Raw genomic sequence first — 16,254 nt, 5'->3', positions numbered from 1 at the left:
GAGTGCCGCCCTGGTGGTTGATGTACGCGACCGCCGTGGCGTTGTCCGACTGTATGCGGATCTGCCTGCCCTCCAGCCACCAATGGAATGCTTTTAGGGCTAGATACACTGCCCTTATCTCCAGAACATTGATCTGAAGGGAGGACTCTGTCGGAGTCCAGGTTCCCTGAGCCTTGTGGTGGAGAAAAACCGCTCCCCACCCTGACAGACTCGCGTCTGTCGTGACCACAGCCCAGGATGGGGGCAGGAAAGATTTTCTCTTCGACAGAGAAGTGGGAAGAAGCCACCACTGAAGAGAGGTCTTGGCTGCCAGAGAAAGAGACGTTCCTGTCTAAGGACGTCGACCTCTTGTCCCATTTGCGGAGAATGTCCCATTGGAGTGGACGCAGATGAAACTGCGCAAAGGGAACTGCCTCCATTGCTGCCACCATCTTCCCCAGGAAGTGCATGAGGCGCCTCAAGGGGTGTGACTGGGCCCGAAGGAGAGATTGCACCCCTGTTTGCAGCGAACGCTGTTTGTCCAGCGGTAGCTTGACTATCGCTGAGAGAGTATGAAACTCCATCCCGAGGTAAGTCAGTGATTGGGTCGGAGTCAATTTTCACTTTGGGAAATTGATGATCCACCCGAACCTCTGGAGAGTCTCCAGAGCCAAGGTCAGACTGTGTTGACATGCCACCCGGGAGGGTGCCTTGACTAGGAGATCGTCTAAGTACGGGATCACCGAGTGGCCCTGAGAGTGTAGGACTGCCACAACGGATGCCATGACCTTGGTGAAGACCCGTGGGGCTGTCACCAGGCCGAAAGGCAGCGCCACAAACTGAAGGTGTTCGTCCCCAATGGCGAAACGCAGGAAGCGTTGATGCTCTGGAGCGATCGGCACATGGAGATAGGCATCCCTGATGTCGATTGATGCTAGGAAGTCTCCTTGGGACATCGAAGCGATGACAGAGCGGAGGGATTCCATGCGAAACCGCCTGGTTCTCACATGTCTGTTGAGCAATTTGAGGTCCAAAACGGGACGGAATGAACCGTCCTTTTTTGGCACCACGAACAGGTTGGAGTAAAAACCGCAACCACGTTCCTGAAGGGGAACGGGGATCACAACTCCTTCTGTCTTCAGAGTGTCCACCGCCTGAAAAAGTGCCACGGTTCGCTCGGGGGGCGGAGATGTTCTGAAAAAACGAATCGGAGGACGAGAGCTGAACTCTATCCTGTAACCGTGAGACAGAATGTCCCTCACCCATCGGTCTTGGACATGTGGCCACCAGGCGTCGCAAAAGCAGGAGAGCCTGCCATCGACCGAGGATGCGGTTTGGGGAGGCCGAAAGTCATGAGGAGGCCGCCTTGGAGACGGTGCCTCCGGCGGTCTTTGGAGGACGTGACTTAGACCGCCATGCAGAAGAGTTTCTCTGGCTCTTCTGTGGCCTGTTGGACGAGGAGGATTGGGATCTGGCTGAGGGCCGAAAGGACCGAAACCTCGCTTGAATTTTTTGTTGCTGAGGTCTCTTTGGTTTGGGCTGGGGTAAGGACGAGTCCTTTCCCTTGGATTGCTTAATAATTTCATCCAATTGTTCGCCAAACAATCGGTCGCCAGAAAAAGGCAAACCGGTCAAGAACTTCTTGGAAGCAGAGTCTGCCTTCCATTCGCGTAGCCACATGGCCCTGCGGACTGCCACCGAATTGGCGGATGCTACCGCTGTACGGCTAGCCGAGTCCAGGACAGCATTCATGGCGTAGGATGAAAATACCGACGCCTGAGAAGTCAAAGACGCTACTTGCGGAGCAGAGGTACGGGTGACCGCATTAATCTCAGACAGACAAGCTGAGATAGCCTGGAGTGCCCACACTGCTGCAAAGGCTGGGGCAAAGGACGCGCCTATGGCTTCATAGATGGATTTCATTAGGAGCTCTATCTGCCTGTCAGTGGCATCCTTGAGCGTTGAACCGTCAGCCACTGCTACTACGGATCTAGCCGCCAGTCTAGAGACTGGAGGATCCACCTTGGGACATTGAGCCCAACCCTTAACTACGTCAGAGGGGAAGGGGTAACGTGTGTCATTAAGGCATTTAGTAAAGCGCTTGTCCGGGAAAGCCCTGTGCTTCTGGACAGCATCTCTGAAGTTCGAGTGATCAAAGAAAGCACTCCGAGTACGTTTGGGAAACCTAAACTGGTGCTTCTCCTGCTGTGCGGCCGACTCCTCTATAGGTGGAGTTGGGGGAGAAAGATCTAGCACCTGGTTGATGGACGCTATAAGGTCATTTACTATGGCGTCCCCTTCAGGTGTATCAAGATTGAGAGCAACGTCAGGGTCAGAGTCCTGGGCTGCGACCTCCGCCTCATCCTCTAGAGAGTCCTCAAGCTGAGACCCCGAACAGCGTGATGAAGTCGGGGGAAGATTCTAAGCGAGCCCGCTTAGCCAGTCTGGGACTGCGGTCCATGCCGGAGTCCTCCACGTAATAACTAGAGGCCACCCCAGGAGCCCGCTTCGTCGCAGACCGAGAGGGGCCTGGGGGCGATCCCGCAGTGCCCGGGGCCTGTGTAAGGGCCGGTCTAGACTGCAAGGCTTCTAGTATCTTAGCAGACCATTTGTCCATAGACTGAGCCATGGATTGTGAAAGTGACTCAGAGTTTCTCAGCTAAAACTGCAAACTCTGTCCCTGCCACCTGGACAGGGGAAGCCGGCGGTTCTACCTGGGCCGAGGGTCCCACCAGTGCCCCAGGCTCCGGCTGAGCGAGTGCCACAGGGCCTGAGCATTGCTCACAGTGAGGGTAGGTGGAACCTGCAGGTAGCATAGCCGCACAAGAGGTACAGGTTGCAAAATAACCCTGTGTCTTGGCACCCTTGCTCCTTGTGAACGACATGCTGTTGTCCCCCAGGAGAGTGATCACTGAGGGATATATAGCCACAAGCTAACAGTACAGCCGAACCGAGAAAATGTATACAAATATAATATATATATATATACAGATCGGCACTCTAGGGGGCCCAGCACCGGGTGACCGGTGTGGCTTACCGACCGCTCAAGCGGTGTGTGGCCACCAGATTCCCTGCCTCGGGTCTCCCAGAGCTGCAGCCAGAAGTCCTCCACCGGCAGAATGTGCTTAAAACATGGCTGTCGGCGTTCACAGGGGAGGAGGGAGCCGTGGGCGTAACTACAAAAGTGCGGGAATCTGGTGCCCCAGAGTGATTAGTGAGGGGGGCGGAGGACAGCTAAGTGTGCTCCAGCCCTCACTGTCGGCGTCAGACCGACCGTCCCGCCCTTACCCCTGACTGGCAGGCCCGGGGGCGGGAGTTTAATGCACTAGGCCGCAAAAGCCGGGGACTAAAGTTAAAACCGCGGCCGGCCAGCAGGCGCGGTCGGCGTGGTAGTCCCGGTCTCATACCAACACCGCAGTCGCTGCAGCGTCTGAGGCCAAGGTGCTCCATGCACCGACCCCAAGGGGACACAGAATACCTGTAGATGCAGGGCCCTGTCCCTGATGATACTCAGTCTCCTGTCCGTCAGAATCCCACAGGGGCTGCGGAGGGAGCCCGGTCCCAGTGCCTGGATGACCGGATAGGATCCCACTTCTCCCAGAGCCCCTAAGGGATGGGGAAGGAAAACGGCATGTGGCTCCAGCCTGTGTACCCGCAATGGGTACCTCAACCTTAACAACACCGCCGACTTAGTGGGGTGAGAAGGGAGCATGCCGGGAGCCTTGTTAGAGGCCCTCTTTTCTTCCATCCGATACAATCAGCAGCTGCTGCTGACTAAAATGGGAGCATGAGTGAATGTGTGCCTCCTTCAACACAAAGCAAAAAACTGAGGAGCCCGTGATGCACGGGGGGGGGGGGTGTATAGGCAGAGGGGAGGGGTTACACTTTTTAAAGTGTAATACTTTGTGTGGCCTCCGGAGGCAGAAGCTATACACCCAATTGTCTGGGTCTCCCAATGGAGCGACAAAGAAGGGGGGTTTCTGCAAGGCCGTGAGGACCAAATTGAGGTCCCAGGGATCCAAGGGCCGCCGGTAAGACGGAATGATGTGAGACGCACCCTGCATGAAGGTGCGCACTCGAGCCAGCCGGGCGATACGCCGCTGGAACAGAACTGACAGAGCCGAGACTTGTCCCTTGAGGGAATTGAGGGATAGTCCTAGCTGCAGACCGGACTGTAGAAAGGACAGAAGGGTCGGCAAGGAAAAAGGCCAAGGAGCATGGCCGGAAGAGCGACACCAGGAGAGGAAAATTCTCCAAGTCCTGTGATAGATTTTGGCCGAGGAAGACTTCCGAGCCCGAGTCATAGTGGAAATGACTTCAGGAGGAATACCAGAAGCCGTCAAGATCCAGGACTCAAGAGCCACGCTGTCAATCTGAGAGCCGCAGAATTCTGGCGGAAAAACGGACCTTGTGAGAGAAGGTCTGGACGGTCCGGAAGATGCAACGGCACCTCTACGGACAGATGGAGCAGGTCTGGGTACCAAGCTCGCCTGGGCCAGTCCGGAGCAATGAGGATGACCCGACGGCCCTCCATTCTAATCTTGTGCAGAACTCTGGGCAAGAGAGCTAGAGGGGGAAACACGTAGGACAGACGAAACTGGGACCAGTCTTGAACCAGAGCGTCCGCTGCAAAGGCCTGAGGATCGTGGGAGCGAGCCACGTAAACCGGAACCTTGTTGTTGTGACGGGATGCCATTAGGTCCACTTCCGGAGTGCCCCACTTGCGGCAGATTGACTGAAACACTGCCGGATGCAGGGACCACTCGCCACTGTCCACGGTTTGACGGCTGAGAATCTGCTTCCCAGTTTTCCACGCCTGGGATGTGGACTGCGGATATGGTGGACTTTGAGTCCTCCGTCCATTGAAGGATGCGTTGAACCTCCAACATTGCCAGGCGGCTGCGTGTCCCGCCTTGGTGATTGATGTAGGCAACCGCTGTCGCGTTGTCTGACTGGACTCGGATGTGCTTGCCCGCCAAAAGGTGGTGAAAGGCTAGGAGAGCTAGAAGCACAGCTCTGGTTTCCAGCACATTGATCGAGAGGGCTGACTCGGACGGAGTTCAAGTGCCCTGCGCTCGGTGGTGGAGACATACCGCTCCCCAGCCGGATAGACTGGCATCCGTGGTGAGGATCACCCAGGACGGGGCCAGGAAGGAGCGCCCCTGAGACAGAGAGAGGGGCCGAAGCCACCACTGAAGAGAGCTCCTGGTCTGTGGCGACAGAGCCACTAGCCTGTGCAAGGAGGAAGTCCGCTTGTCCCAACAGCGGAGAATGTCCAGCTGCAGAGGACGCAGATGGAACTGGGCAAAGGGAACAGCCTCCATTGATGCCACCATCTGACCCAGCACCTGCATTAGGTGCCGGATGGAATGACGGCGGGGCCTCAGCAGAGAGCGCACCGCCAGATGAAGGGACTGCTGTTTGACTAAGGGCAGCTTCACAAGTGCCGGCAGAGTCTCTAACTGCATCCCTAGGTACGTGAGCCTCTGGGTCGGAGTCAGAGTGGATTTGGGCAGATTGACAAGCCACCCGAATTGGGCTAGAGTGGCGAGAGTGAGCGAGACACTCCGCTGACCGTCTGCGCTGGATGAAGCCTTGACTAGAAGGTCGTCCAGGTAAGGAATCACTGCCAACCCCTGGGGGTGCAGAACCGCAACCACTGCTGCCATGACCTTGGTGAATACCCGAGGGGCCGTGGCTAACCCGAAGGGGAGAGCCACGAATTGGAAATGTTCCTCTCCGATTGCAAAACGTAGCCAACGCTGGTGTGAAACTGCAATTGGCACATGCAGATAGGCATCTCTGATGTCGATGGATGCCAGGAAATCCCCTTGGGTCATTGAGGCAATGACTGATCGCAGAGACTCCATGCGAAAATGCCGCACCTGAACATGCTTGTTGAGAAGCTTGAGATCCAGGATGGGCCGGAAGGAACCGTCCTTTTTGGGGACTAGGAAGAGATTTGAGCAGAAACCTCTGAACCGTTCCCGGGCGGGAACCGGTACAATTACTCCGTTGGCCTGAAAGGATGCCACGGCCTGAGAGAAGGTGGCGGCCTTGGAGCAGGGGGGAGTTGAGAGAAAAAATCTGTTTGGCGGGCTGGAAGAGAATTCTATCCTGTAGCCGTGGGAGATGATATCCTGCACCCACTGATCGGAGACGTGTTGAAACCACACGTCGCCAAAGTGGGAGAGCCTGCCACCGACTAAGGACGTCAGATAGTCAAGAGGAGGCTGCCTTAGTGGCAGCAGCTCCTGCGGTCTTCTGTGGACGCGCTTTTGGGCGCCAGTTGGATTTCTGGTCCTTGGCTGAGTTAGTGGACGAGGCCGAGGGCTTAGAGGACGACCAGTTGGAGGAACGAAAGGAACGAAACCTCGACTGGTTCCTACCCTGGACAGGTTTCCTGGTTTTGGTTTGTGGCATGGAAGTACTCTTCCCGCCAAGAGCTTCCTTAATAATTTCATCCAGTTGTTCACCGAATAGCCTGGACCCAGCAAAAGGGAGCCCAGCAAGGTACTTCTTTGAAGAAGCATCTGCCTTCCACTCTCGAAGCCACAAGATCCTGCGGATAGCGAGGGAATTAGCCGAAGCCACCGCAGTGCGGTGAGAAGCCTCCAGCATGGCAGACATGGCATAGGATGAAAAAGCTGAAGCTTGGGAAGTTAAGGCAACCATCTGGGGCATAGAGTCCCTGGTGAGGGAATGCATCTCCTCTAGGGAAGCAGAGATGGTTTTGAGAGCCCACACTGCTGCAAAAGATGGGGAGAACGAGGCCCCTGCCGCCTCATATACAGATTTGGCCAGAAGGTCAACCTGGCGGTCAGTGGAATCCTTGAGAGGTGCCATCAGCCACTGATACAACGGTCCGGGCTGAGAGTCTAGACACCGGGGGGTCTACCTTTGGTGAATGAGCCCACTCCTTGACCACCTCAGGTGGAAAGGGAAAACGGTCACCAGAACCACGCTTTGGGAAGCGTTTGTCAGGACAGGCCCTAGGCTTGGTCACAGTGGCCTGAAAACTGGAGTGGTTAAAGAACACACTCCTTGTCCTCTTAGGCAAGGTAAACTGGTGCTTTTCTGCCCGAGAGGGTTGCTCCTCTGATACTGGCGGATTGAGGTCCAGTACAGAATTAATGGACGCAATCAAATCACTAACATCTGAGTCACTTTCGGACAGATCAATGGGGCACATGGAGGTAGCCTCCGAGCCCCCAGTAAAGGCATCCTCCTCGTCCGGCGAGTCAGCTTCTGAAACAGAGCCGCGGGACGAGGAAGGAGAGGGAGCCCTGCGTCTCCTTTTAGGAGGACGGGGTCTGGGACCAGATGATGAATCCTCTGTGAGCTCCGCTGAGAGAGCCCTAGCAGCAGAGGCGCCCTGAGAAGGGGGCTGATGCATATTCAGCAAAGTCCGGGACAGCTGTCCCATGGAGTCGGCAAAAGACTGGGAGATTGACCTAGAGAAGGATTCTACCCAAGCCGGGGGTTCAGCCACAGGAGCCGGAGCAGCCGGAGAGACCACTGGGGGGGCGATTCCAGGCTGAGGCATTGTCAGGTTACAGCAGGCATCACAATGTGGATATGTGCTCTGTTCAGGCAGCACGAGCTTACATGCAGTGCATACTGAATATAGCTTTGGAGCCTTGCTCCTCATGTGAGACATGCTGCTGAAGTGGGGGCTCTGCCAGAGTGACCCCCAGAGAGTATATACAGAGGCCCACAACCAGAGGTTGTGGCTTACCAGACCGCTGGAGCGGTGTTGTGTGCCCTTCAGATCCCGAAGCCCGGACCCCCAAGCACCTCAGCAGGGATGCTGCAGCCAGTGCTGATTGCAGAGAAAACACTAATAAAATGGCGCCGGAGCGAGGAGAGGGGGCGGGGCCAACCCTGAGAGCGGGATCTGGAGGGCCAAAGAGACTTACAGGGGAGGAGACATGTACTCAGTGAGGAGTGTCTCTCCCCTGTGCAGAACGGCCGCTGGGCGGAGCCACACTGTCCCTCTGCATGAATGACATGCGAGGGCAGTGAAACCGAAAGTTGGCCTCCGGCGAAGCCGGGGCCTGAATTTGAGCGGTGCGGCCGGCACGCAGGCACCCTCGGCGCGGTTCTCAGGCGACAGCCAGAGAACCGGCCGGAAATGTCAGAAAACACACTCAGCACACTCTCCCAACATAATAAAGTACAGGGACCCCCAGAATATAAACGTCTCAGGTACTTAGCTTGCTGAGACGCAGGGCCATGTCCCTGGGGATGAGTGCTCCATCCAGCAGGATCCTGAAGGGCTGCGGATGAAGATCGGTGTCCTGCAAAGCATGGAGAACCGTGCTGGCTCCCACTTCAAGCCAGAGCCCGAGGGATGGTGAAGGAGCGCGGCATGTAAGGCTCCAGCTTTGGAATCAACTTTAACAGCACCGCCGACACAGTGGGGTGAGAAGGGACATGCCGGGAGTCCAGACTTGGACCCGCTTTTCTTCAAAATCTTTCCAAAAATGAAAAATCAGATGAGAATGCATGTGTGGATGTATGCCTCCTGAACACAAAGCAATGAACTGGCTAGATCTGGTTCTCCAGGGGGTGCATAGGCTCAGAGGGAGGAGCTACACTTTTTAGTGTAGTACTTTGTGTGTCCTCCGGAGGCAGAAGCTATACACCCAATGTATGGGTCTCCCATAGGAACAATGAAGGGAATTTTGTTTACTTACCGTAAATTCCTTTTCTTCTAGCTCCTATTGGGAGACCCAGACAATTGGGGTGTATAGCTTCTGCCTCCGGAGGCCACACAAAGTATTACACTTTAAAAAGTGTAACCCCTCCCCTCTGCTATACACCCTCCCGTGCATCACGGGCTCCTCAGTTTTGGTGCAAAAGCAGGAAGGAGGAAACTTATAAATTGGCCTAAGGTAAATTCAATCCGAAGGATGTTCGGAGAACTGAAACCATGGACCAAAAGAACAATTCAACATGAACAACATGTGTACACAGAAGAACAACAGCCCGAAGGGAACAGGGGCGGGTGCTGGGTCTCCCAATAGGAGCTAGAAGAAAAGGAATTTACGGTAAGTAAACAAAATTCCCTTCTTCTTTGTCGCTCCATTGGGAGACCCAGACAATTGGGATGTCCAAAAGCAATCCCTGGGTGGGTAAAAGAATACCTCGATAAAAAGAGCCGAAAAACGGCCCCCTCTTACAGGTGGGCAACTGCCGCCTGAAGGACTCGCCTACCTAGGCTGGCATCTGCCGAATCATCGGCATGCACCTGATAGTGTTTCGTGAAAGTGTGCAGACTCGACCAGGTAGCCGCCTGACACACCTGCCGAGCCGTAGTCTGGTGTCGCAATGCTCAGGACACCGACGGCTCTGGTAGAATGGGCCTTCAGCTCTGCAGGAATCGGAAGCCCAAAAGAACGGTATGCTTCAAGAATCGGTTCCTTGATTCACCGAGCCAAGGTTGACTTGAAAACCTGAAATCCCTTACTCTGGTCCGCGAAAAGGACAAGAGCGCATCAGACCGGCGCAGGGGCGCCGTGCGAGAAATGTAGAGCCGGAGTGCTCTCACCAGATCTAATAAATGCAAATCCTTTTCACATTGGTGAACTGGATGCGGACCCAAAGAGGGTAAGACGAAACGGGGATACCTTAGGGAGAAAGGCCGGGACCGGACGTAGAACCACCCTATCCTGGTGAAACCCCAGGAAGGTGGCTTTGCATGACAGCTCTGCCAGCTGAGATACTCGTCTGAGTGATGTGACTGCCACGAAAGTGGGCAAGGCAAACGGCCAGGGAGTAAAACCCTGATCAGAGCACCAGGATAAGAAGATCCTCCAAGTCCTGTGATAGATCTTGGCGGACGTTGGTTTCCTGGCCTGTCTCATGGTGGCAATGACATCTGGAGATATCCCTGATGACGCTAGGAGCCACCACACAGTGAGGATTAGAGCCGTAGAATTCCGAAGGAAATATGGCCCTTGAGGCAGCAAGACAGGTCGGTCAGGGAGTGCCCACGGTTGACCCACCGTGAGGTGCCACAGATCCGGGTACCACGATCACCTCGGCCAGTCTGGAGCAACGAGGATGGCGCGGCGACAGTCTGACTTGATCTTGCGTAACACTCTGGGCAGTTGCGTAACACTCTGGGCAGTAGTGCCAGAGGAGGAAATACATAAGGCAGTCGAAACTGCGACCAGTCGTGAACTAGCGCGTCTGCCGCCAGAGCTCTGTGATCCTTGGACCGAGCCCTGAATGCCGGGACTTTGTTGTAGTGCTGAGACGCCATTAGATCGACGTCCGGCGTTCCCCAACGGCAACAGATCTCTAGAAACACATGCGGGTGAAGACCATTCCCCTGTGTCCATGCCCTGGCGACTGAGAAAATTCTGCTTCTCAGTTTTCTACGCCCGGGATGTGAACTGCGGAGAAGTTGGAGGCTGTGGCTTCCGCCCACAGCCGCATCTGCCGAACTGCTCGGAAGGCTTGACGACTGCGTGTGCCGCCCTGGTGGTTGATGTATGCAACTGCCTTGGCGTTGTCCGACTGAATTCGGATCTGCCTGCCGTCCAGCTACCGCTGGAACACCTTTAGGGCTAAATCCACTGCCTTTATCTCCAGAACATTTAACCGAGGGGAGGACTCTGTCGGAGTCCAGGTTCCCTGAGCCGAGTGGTGGAGGAAGACCGCTCCCCACCCTGACAGACTCGCGTCCGTCGTGACCCCAGCCCCGGCTGGGGGCCGGAAGGATTTTCCTTCGCCCAGGAAGTGGAAAGAAAACACCACTGAAGAGAGGTGTTGCTGCAAGGGACAGAGGGACGTTCTTGTCTAGGGACGTCGACCTCCTGTCCCATTTGCGGTGTCCGAAAGAATCGGACGCAGACGAAACTGCGCAAGGGAACTGCCTCCCTTGCTGTCACCATCTTCCTGGGACAGTGCATGAGGCGCCTCAAGGGGTGACTGGGCCCGAAGGAGAGATTGCACCCCTGTCTGTAGTGAACGCTGACTATGCAGCGGAAGCTTCACTATCGCTGAGAGAGTATAAAACTCCATCCCGAGACAAGTCCGTGATTGGGTCGGTGTCAGCTTTGACCCTGGAATTTTTATGATCTACCCGAACCCCTGGAGAGTCTCCAGAGCAATGGCCAGGTTGTGTTGACATGCCACCCAGGAGGGTGTCTTGACTAGAGGATCGTCTAGGTAAGTGATCACCGAGTGGCCCTGTAGGACCGCCACCACTGCTGCCATGACCTTGGTGAAGACCCGTGGGGCTGTCGCCAGGCCGAATGGCAGTGCCACGAACTGAAGGTGTTCATCCTCCTTCGCACAAAGCATAAAAACTGAGGAGCCCGTGATGCACGGGAGGGTGTATAGCAGAGGGGAGGGGTTACACTTTTTAAAGTGTAATACTTTGTGTGGCCTCCGGAGGCAGAAGCTATACACCCCAATTGTCTGGGTCTCCCAATGGAGCGACAAAGAAAAAGAAAATTATTATTATATAAACGTGTCTGAAATCCTTCTCCTGCCTTTGTAATCTCTTCGATATTCTACCATTACTGAGGGGAGAATACATCCTCTGTCACAAGCAGTAATGATTTTGCAGATCAAGTAATTACACTGGGAAGAGATGTGCAACCATCTGTGCAAAGGATGCCATAAAATGTTACCAATCCACAACTACCACTGCAATCAGGCTGCAGGTATGGGGAGATTTGTGAGCTCCAGCTGCTTTTATGGTGGAAAACTTTATGAACTATCGCTAAAACGCCATTTTTGTTTCTTAAAACTTACATTTAAATGTCTGTTGTCGACTGAGTAACCTTTGCACAAAGCAATATGTGAATGACATAGAAGTCAAACAAAAGTTAAAGAATTTCCATCTTATATTTAAAAAAAAAAAAAAAAAAAGGGGGGGGCAGGCCGCTTGCTCCGAGCAAGAAGAGGGAGGGGGGGCAGGGTGCTTGCTCCGAGCAAGAGGGAAGGGGAGGGGGGGGAAGCAGGCCGCTTGCTCCGAGCAAGGCGGGAGGGGGGGCAAGGCCGCTTGCTCCGAGCAAGGAGTGAGGGGGGGGGGGGGGGGGCAGGCCACATGCTCTGAGCAAGGAGGGGGGGGGGGGGGGCAAGACAGCTTGCTCTGAGCAAGGAGGGGGCAGACCTCTACACAGTTGATTTAGCGCTGTAAGCCCTTCACAGTCTTACCCCTGTGAGCTGTGCATGAAACTAAATGTCTGGCTTCTGCAGTTGTCGTTCTTGTCAGAGCGTGACTTTGCAGGAAAACTTAGAAAGGGTCACAGAGATATACTATTAAGTCTGTAGGGGTCCTAGACCTATATAAAACACAATATCTTAGTAAGATCAAGGAAATGCCCCTTTAAATTGTGCAGACTTTTACCATCTCCTCTGAGTAAAAATATCAGCAGGGTTAGACACCTGTCTGGATCTGCCGGTACTCAACTACAGTACCCATTTTCATTTGCTGTAAGACATTTAGATTAATATTAAAGACCAATGGAAACTTGGAACATACTTGAGAGAGAAGGATTGCTCCATGATCTTCCCACTATCGTGGTCGATCAAGGCAAGTTTAAGACAGCACAAAGTTGGAGGCCCAATTTCATACCGGATCCCAACTATTTTCACCAATTCCTGGTCCTAGAAAAAGAAAAAAAAAAAAAACAAAAACATCATGCATTAATCTCTCCAAGAGAATGGGGTGAGGCACACTAAATACAAACTTGGAGATCTATGGTATCAACTCTATGACCTCCTTAGAGTAACACCCTGCTCACATCTCGTCTTTATTTTCCATCGGGAGCAGACATTATGAGCATTGATTTATCTCAGGCACTGACATTTAAACATAACACACATTACCCTGAGTACACATTTCCTCCATGGCTCCTTTAGCGTGTTACCGATACTGAGGTTACTTCTTTGGACAGCATTAATGTACGCTTCATGACCTTGTCGAAAGTAGATGACCTGGAAATGCAGAAATCGTACAGTGATTCAGGCAAACTGGGTGCAATTTATCAATTTTAACCGGAATTCAACCCAAACTTTTTTTTAAAATTGGAGTTGATGGACGCAATTTATTTTTTAAGTGGGCAGAGATTAATTCGGAGCAGGGGTGGCAGAGCTCGGCCAACAATCATCATAACTAATGCCACAAAAGGCCCAAGTTTGGACACAAATGTACTCCAAAACTGGAGTGCGTTTCTTGCAGTGATGCGTAGCAGTTAAAAGCAGCGCCGTGTTCATTAACACCTCGTAAAATGCGCCAAAATGAATAAGGTTGGCATGCAAAATAAGAAAATAATGGATTGGGGCCATAGTATTCCTATAGTGTTCAAGGGATGTGCACTAGAAACATCAATAGACATGTTGTTGGTGGTGACCTATCACTAATTACATGCCGGGGCCTTAGGGCTTATTCACATGACTATTTCACGGTCAGAGCAACAATACTGGTCCCCAGCCCAACCTTGAGTCTTTTTATGAGCTTAAAGACTCAACTATACGACACTGCTCATTAGGGTCAACAGATGCAGTGTGACCAGGAATCTCAGAAATTAAAGGGTGACGTCATGATGTGCCACAACAACATGTCACAGGGGCCTATAGAGCAATAGAAGCACCCAGGATGCAAAACAGAGGATTGCCAACACAGACGTGAACGTTGCCCTGGTGTAGCTGCCATGGAAAACCAAACTGGAAGCCACACTAAGTCTTTATTTCCTCCCTTCTGGGTGATCAGTGACTTCTACCACAAGAAAAAGCAGAAAACTCACCTCATCTCCCATCTGTGGAACAAAAGGGGACCGCCGAGGGGTCGTGTCCGTGATCCAATTAGATGGACGCCAGTCGTTTGAAATCTCTCTGTTCAGAGGAGCTCTCGAGGGCATTTTTCTTGTCTACATGCAGAGCATAAGGTGAAATGTACAAAAGTGATCTTATTCACCTCTCACGTCTTGAAGAGTTTCAGTCTGATCTTATGAGCATACCTCATTCTCCTTAGTTTTCCTAGGCCTCTCTCTTTTAGGGGTGGACTTTTCTTCCGTGGATTTCTCCACTGTTGAGCTCTCGTCCTCCGAGCTGCTCGCCAGCTTCTTAACTCTACGTCGTGTGGAATTCCGGCTCGGAGGTTGAAGATTAATTCCTGCATCTGTCGTCCAATCTGAGTACTCACTGGATACGTCACTACAACGAGGAGAAAATGAGGGACAATTTTGTTGCATTCACAGGAGACAGAGACCTTCTACAGGTGGGAATTTCTCAATTTTAGCCATTACAAAACAGTTGCTGTCACCAGGAGTCTCAATGGACTATATAGATAGCAGCTGTATGTCAATAGGTAAATGCGTAAGTATGTGGCCTCTGCACGAGGCCGGTTTCAACACTGAGATCCATACACATGAGAGACCCTGCTCATATGCGAGGGCCACTCTATTCAGTTGGTAAAACTGAGGCCATTTACACATACAGCTATTAGATTCTCACTAGCTGGTTTTATCTAAGTTTTGAGGCGGCTGTAGTCCACAATTCAGACTTCTTGGCGTTGACATTAGTGGTCGTGATAATGAAATCACAGAAACATAAATAAATTGGACATTTTACCTTGTGTTTCTCCAGTCATCTTCATCTTCAGAAGGAGACTCCACTGAATTACCAGTTTGATTTTCCACCTGCAAAGAAGAAACAATTCTATATTAATGCCTCTTTAATCCTTTTGCCTGCGCAGCAAATTTTCATTTTTACGTTTACATTTTCCCTTCTCCCATGAGCCTTTTTATTTTTCCTTCTATATAGAGCCATGTGAGAGTGTGTTTTTCTCAGGACGACTTGTGGTTTTCAGAAACCCCATTTAAGTTACCATAAAACGGTCTAAAAAAGAGAATTTTGTTTACTTACCGTAAATTATTTTTCTTAGTTCCGTAATGGGAGACCCAGACCATGGGTGTATAGCTTCTGCCTCCGGAGGACACACAAAGTACTACACTAAAAAGTGTAGCTCCTCCCTCCGAGCATATACACCCCCTGGATAACCAAATATAGCCAGTTTAGTGCAAAAGCTGAAGGAGAATAGCCACCCACAAGTAGAGATAGAGCAAAAAACCGGAACAACCGGAGCCTCTGTCTACAACAACAGCCGGTAATAACACGCGGAACAAGAAACTGCCAACAGGCAACAGGGAGGGTGCTGGGTCTCCCATTACGGAACTATAAGAAAAAGAATTTACGGTAAGTAAACAAAATTCTCTTTTTCTTCATCATTCCTATGGGAGACCCAGACCATGGGACGTCTCAAAGCAGTCCATGGGTGGGAAAAAAACAGAAAACTGAGAAGTAGGCGAAACCTAACTTCACAAATGGGCGACAGCCGCCTGAAAGATGCGTCTGCCCAAGCTCCCATCTGCCGAAGCATGAGTATGCACTTGGTAGTGCATCGAAAAGGTGTGCAGACTAGACCAAGTGGCAGCCTGACAGACCTGCTGAGCCGTAGCCTGGTGCCTGAAAGCCCAAAAGGCACCGACAGCTCTGGTCGAGTGTGCCTTGATCCCCGGCGGGGAAGGCACTTGAATACACTGGTAGGCATCAGAGATGGCCGACCTAATCCAACGAGCCAGGGTCGGTTTAGAAGCCGAGAGGCCCTTGCGCCGACCTGTGGTCAGCACAAAAAGAGAGGTGCACCGCCTAAGAACAGCGGTGCGTGATACATAGATCTGGAGCGCCCGCACCAGATCTAAAGTATGCAACGCTTTTTCAAAGCGATGAACAGGAGCCGGACAAAAGGAAGGCAATGAAATGTCCTGGTTAAGGTGGAAAGGAGATACCACCTTAGGGAGAAAAGTCCAGAGTCGGACGGAGAAACCATCTTGTCTTGATGAAAAACCAAAAAGGTGACTCCGAAGAGAGAGCAGCTAAATCAGAGACTCTCCTGAGGGAAGTTATGGCCACTAGAAAGACGACTTTCTGTGAAAGACGAAACAAAGAAACCTCCCTAAGAGGCTCAAAGGGGGGTTTCTGCAAGGCTGTGAGGACCAGATTAAGGTCCCAGGGATCCAAAGGCCACCGGTAAGGTGGAATGATGTGAGATGCGCCCTGCATAAAGGTGCGCAGATGAGCCAGCCGGGCCGATACGCCGCTGGAACAACACTGACAGAGCAGAGACCTGTCCCTTGAGGGAATTGAGGGGAGAGTCCTAGCTGCAGACCGGACTGTAGAAAGGACAGAAGGGTCGGCAAGGAAAAAGGCCAAGGGGCATGGCCGGAAGACCGACACCAGGACAGGAAAATT

The 16,254-nt window shown here is 52.6% G+C and overlaps 1 protein-coding gene across 1 annotated transcript in view; it reads right to left on the bottom strand.

Moving 5' to 3' along the window:
• Positions 1-16,254, bottom strand: part of BRWD1 (bromodomain and WD repeat domain containing 1) — a 246,097-nt gene that overhangs the window by 69,795 nt on the left and 160,048 nt on the right. The window contains exons 22-26 of the mRNA XM_075334977.1: positions 14,575-14,642; positions 13,962-14,157; positions 13,749-13,871; positions 12,832-12,939; positions 12,485-12,609 (exon numbers count right to left, since the gene is read on the bottom strand). Of these exons, the coding sequence (XP_075191092.1) occupies positions 12,485-12,609; positions 12,832-12,939; positions 13,749-13,871; positions 13,962-14,157; positions 14,575-14,642 (620 nt within the window). The remainder of the gene's footprint in view (positions 1-12,484; positions 12,610-12,831; positions 12,940-13,748; positions 13,872-13,961; positions 14,158-14,574; positions 14,643-16,254) is intronic.

The sequence above is a fragment of the Anomaloglossus baeobatrachus genome, chromosome 2, assembly GCF_048569485.1.
Source record: "Anomaloglossus baeobatrachus isolate aAnoBae1 chromosome 2, aAnoBae1.hap1, whole genome shotgun sequence".
Lineage (NCBI taxonomy): Eukaryota > Metazoa > Chordata > Amphibia > Anura > Aromobatidae > Anomaloglossus > Anomaloglossus baeobatrachus.
Note: the sequence above shows the minus strand (reverse complement) of the source record. Positions and strands in the feature narration are given on the sequence as shown.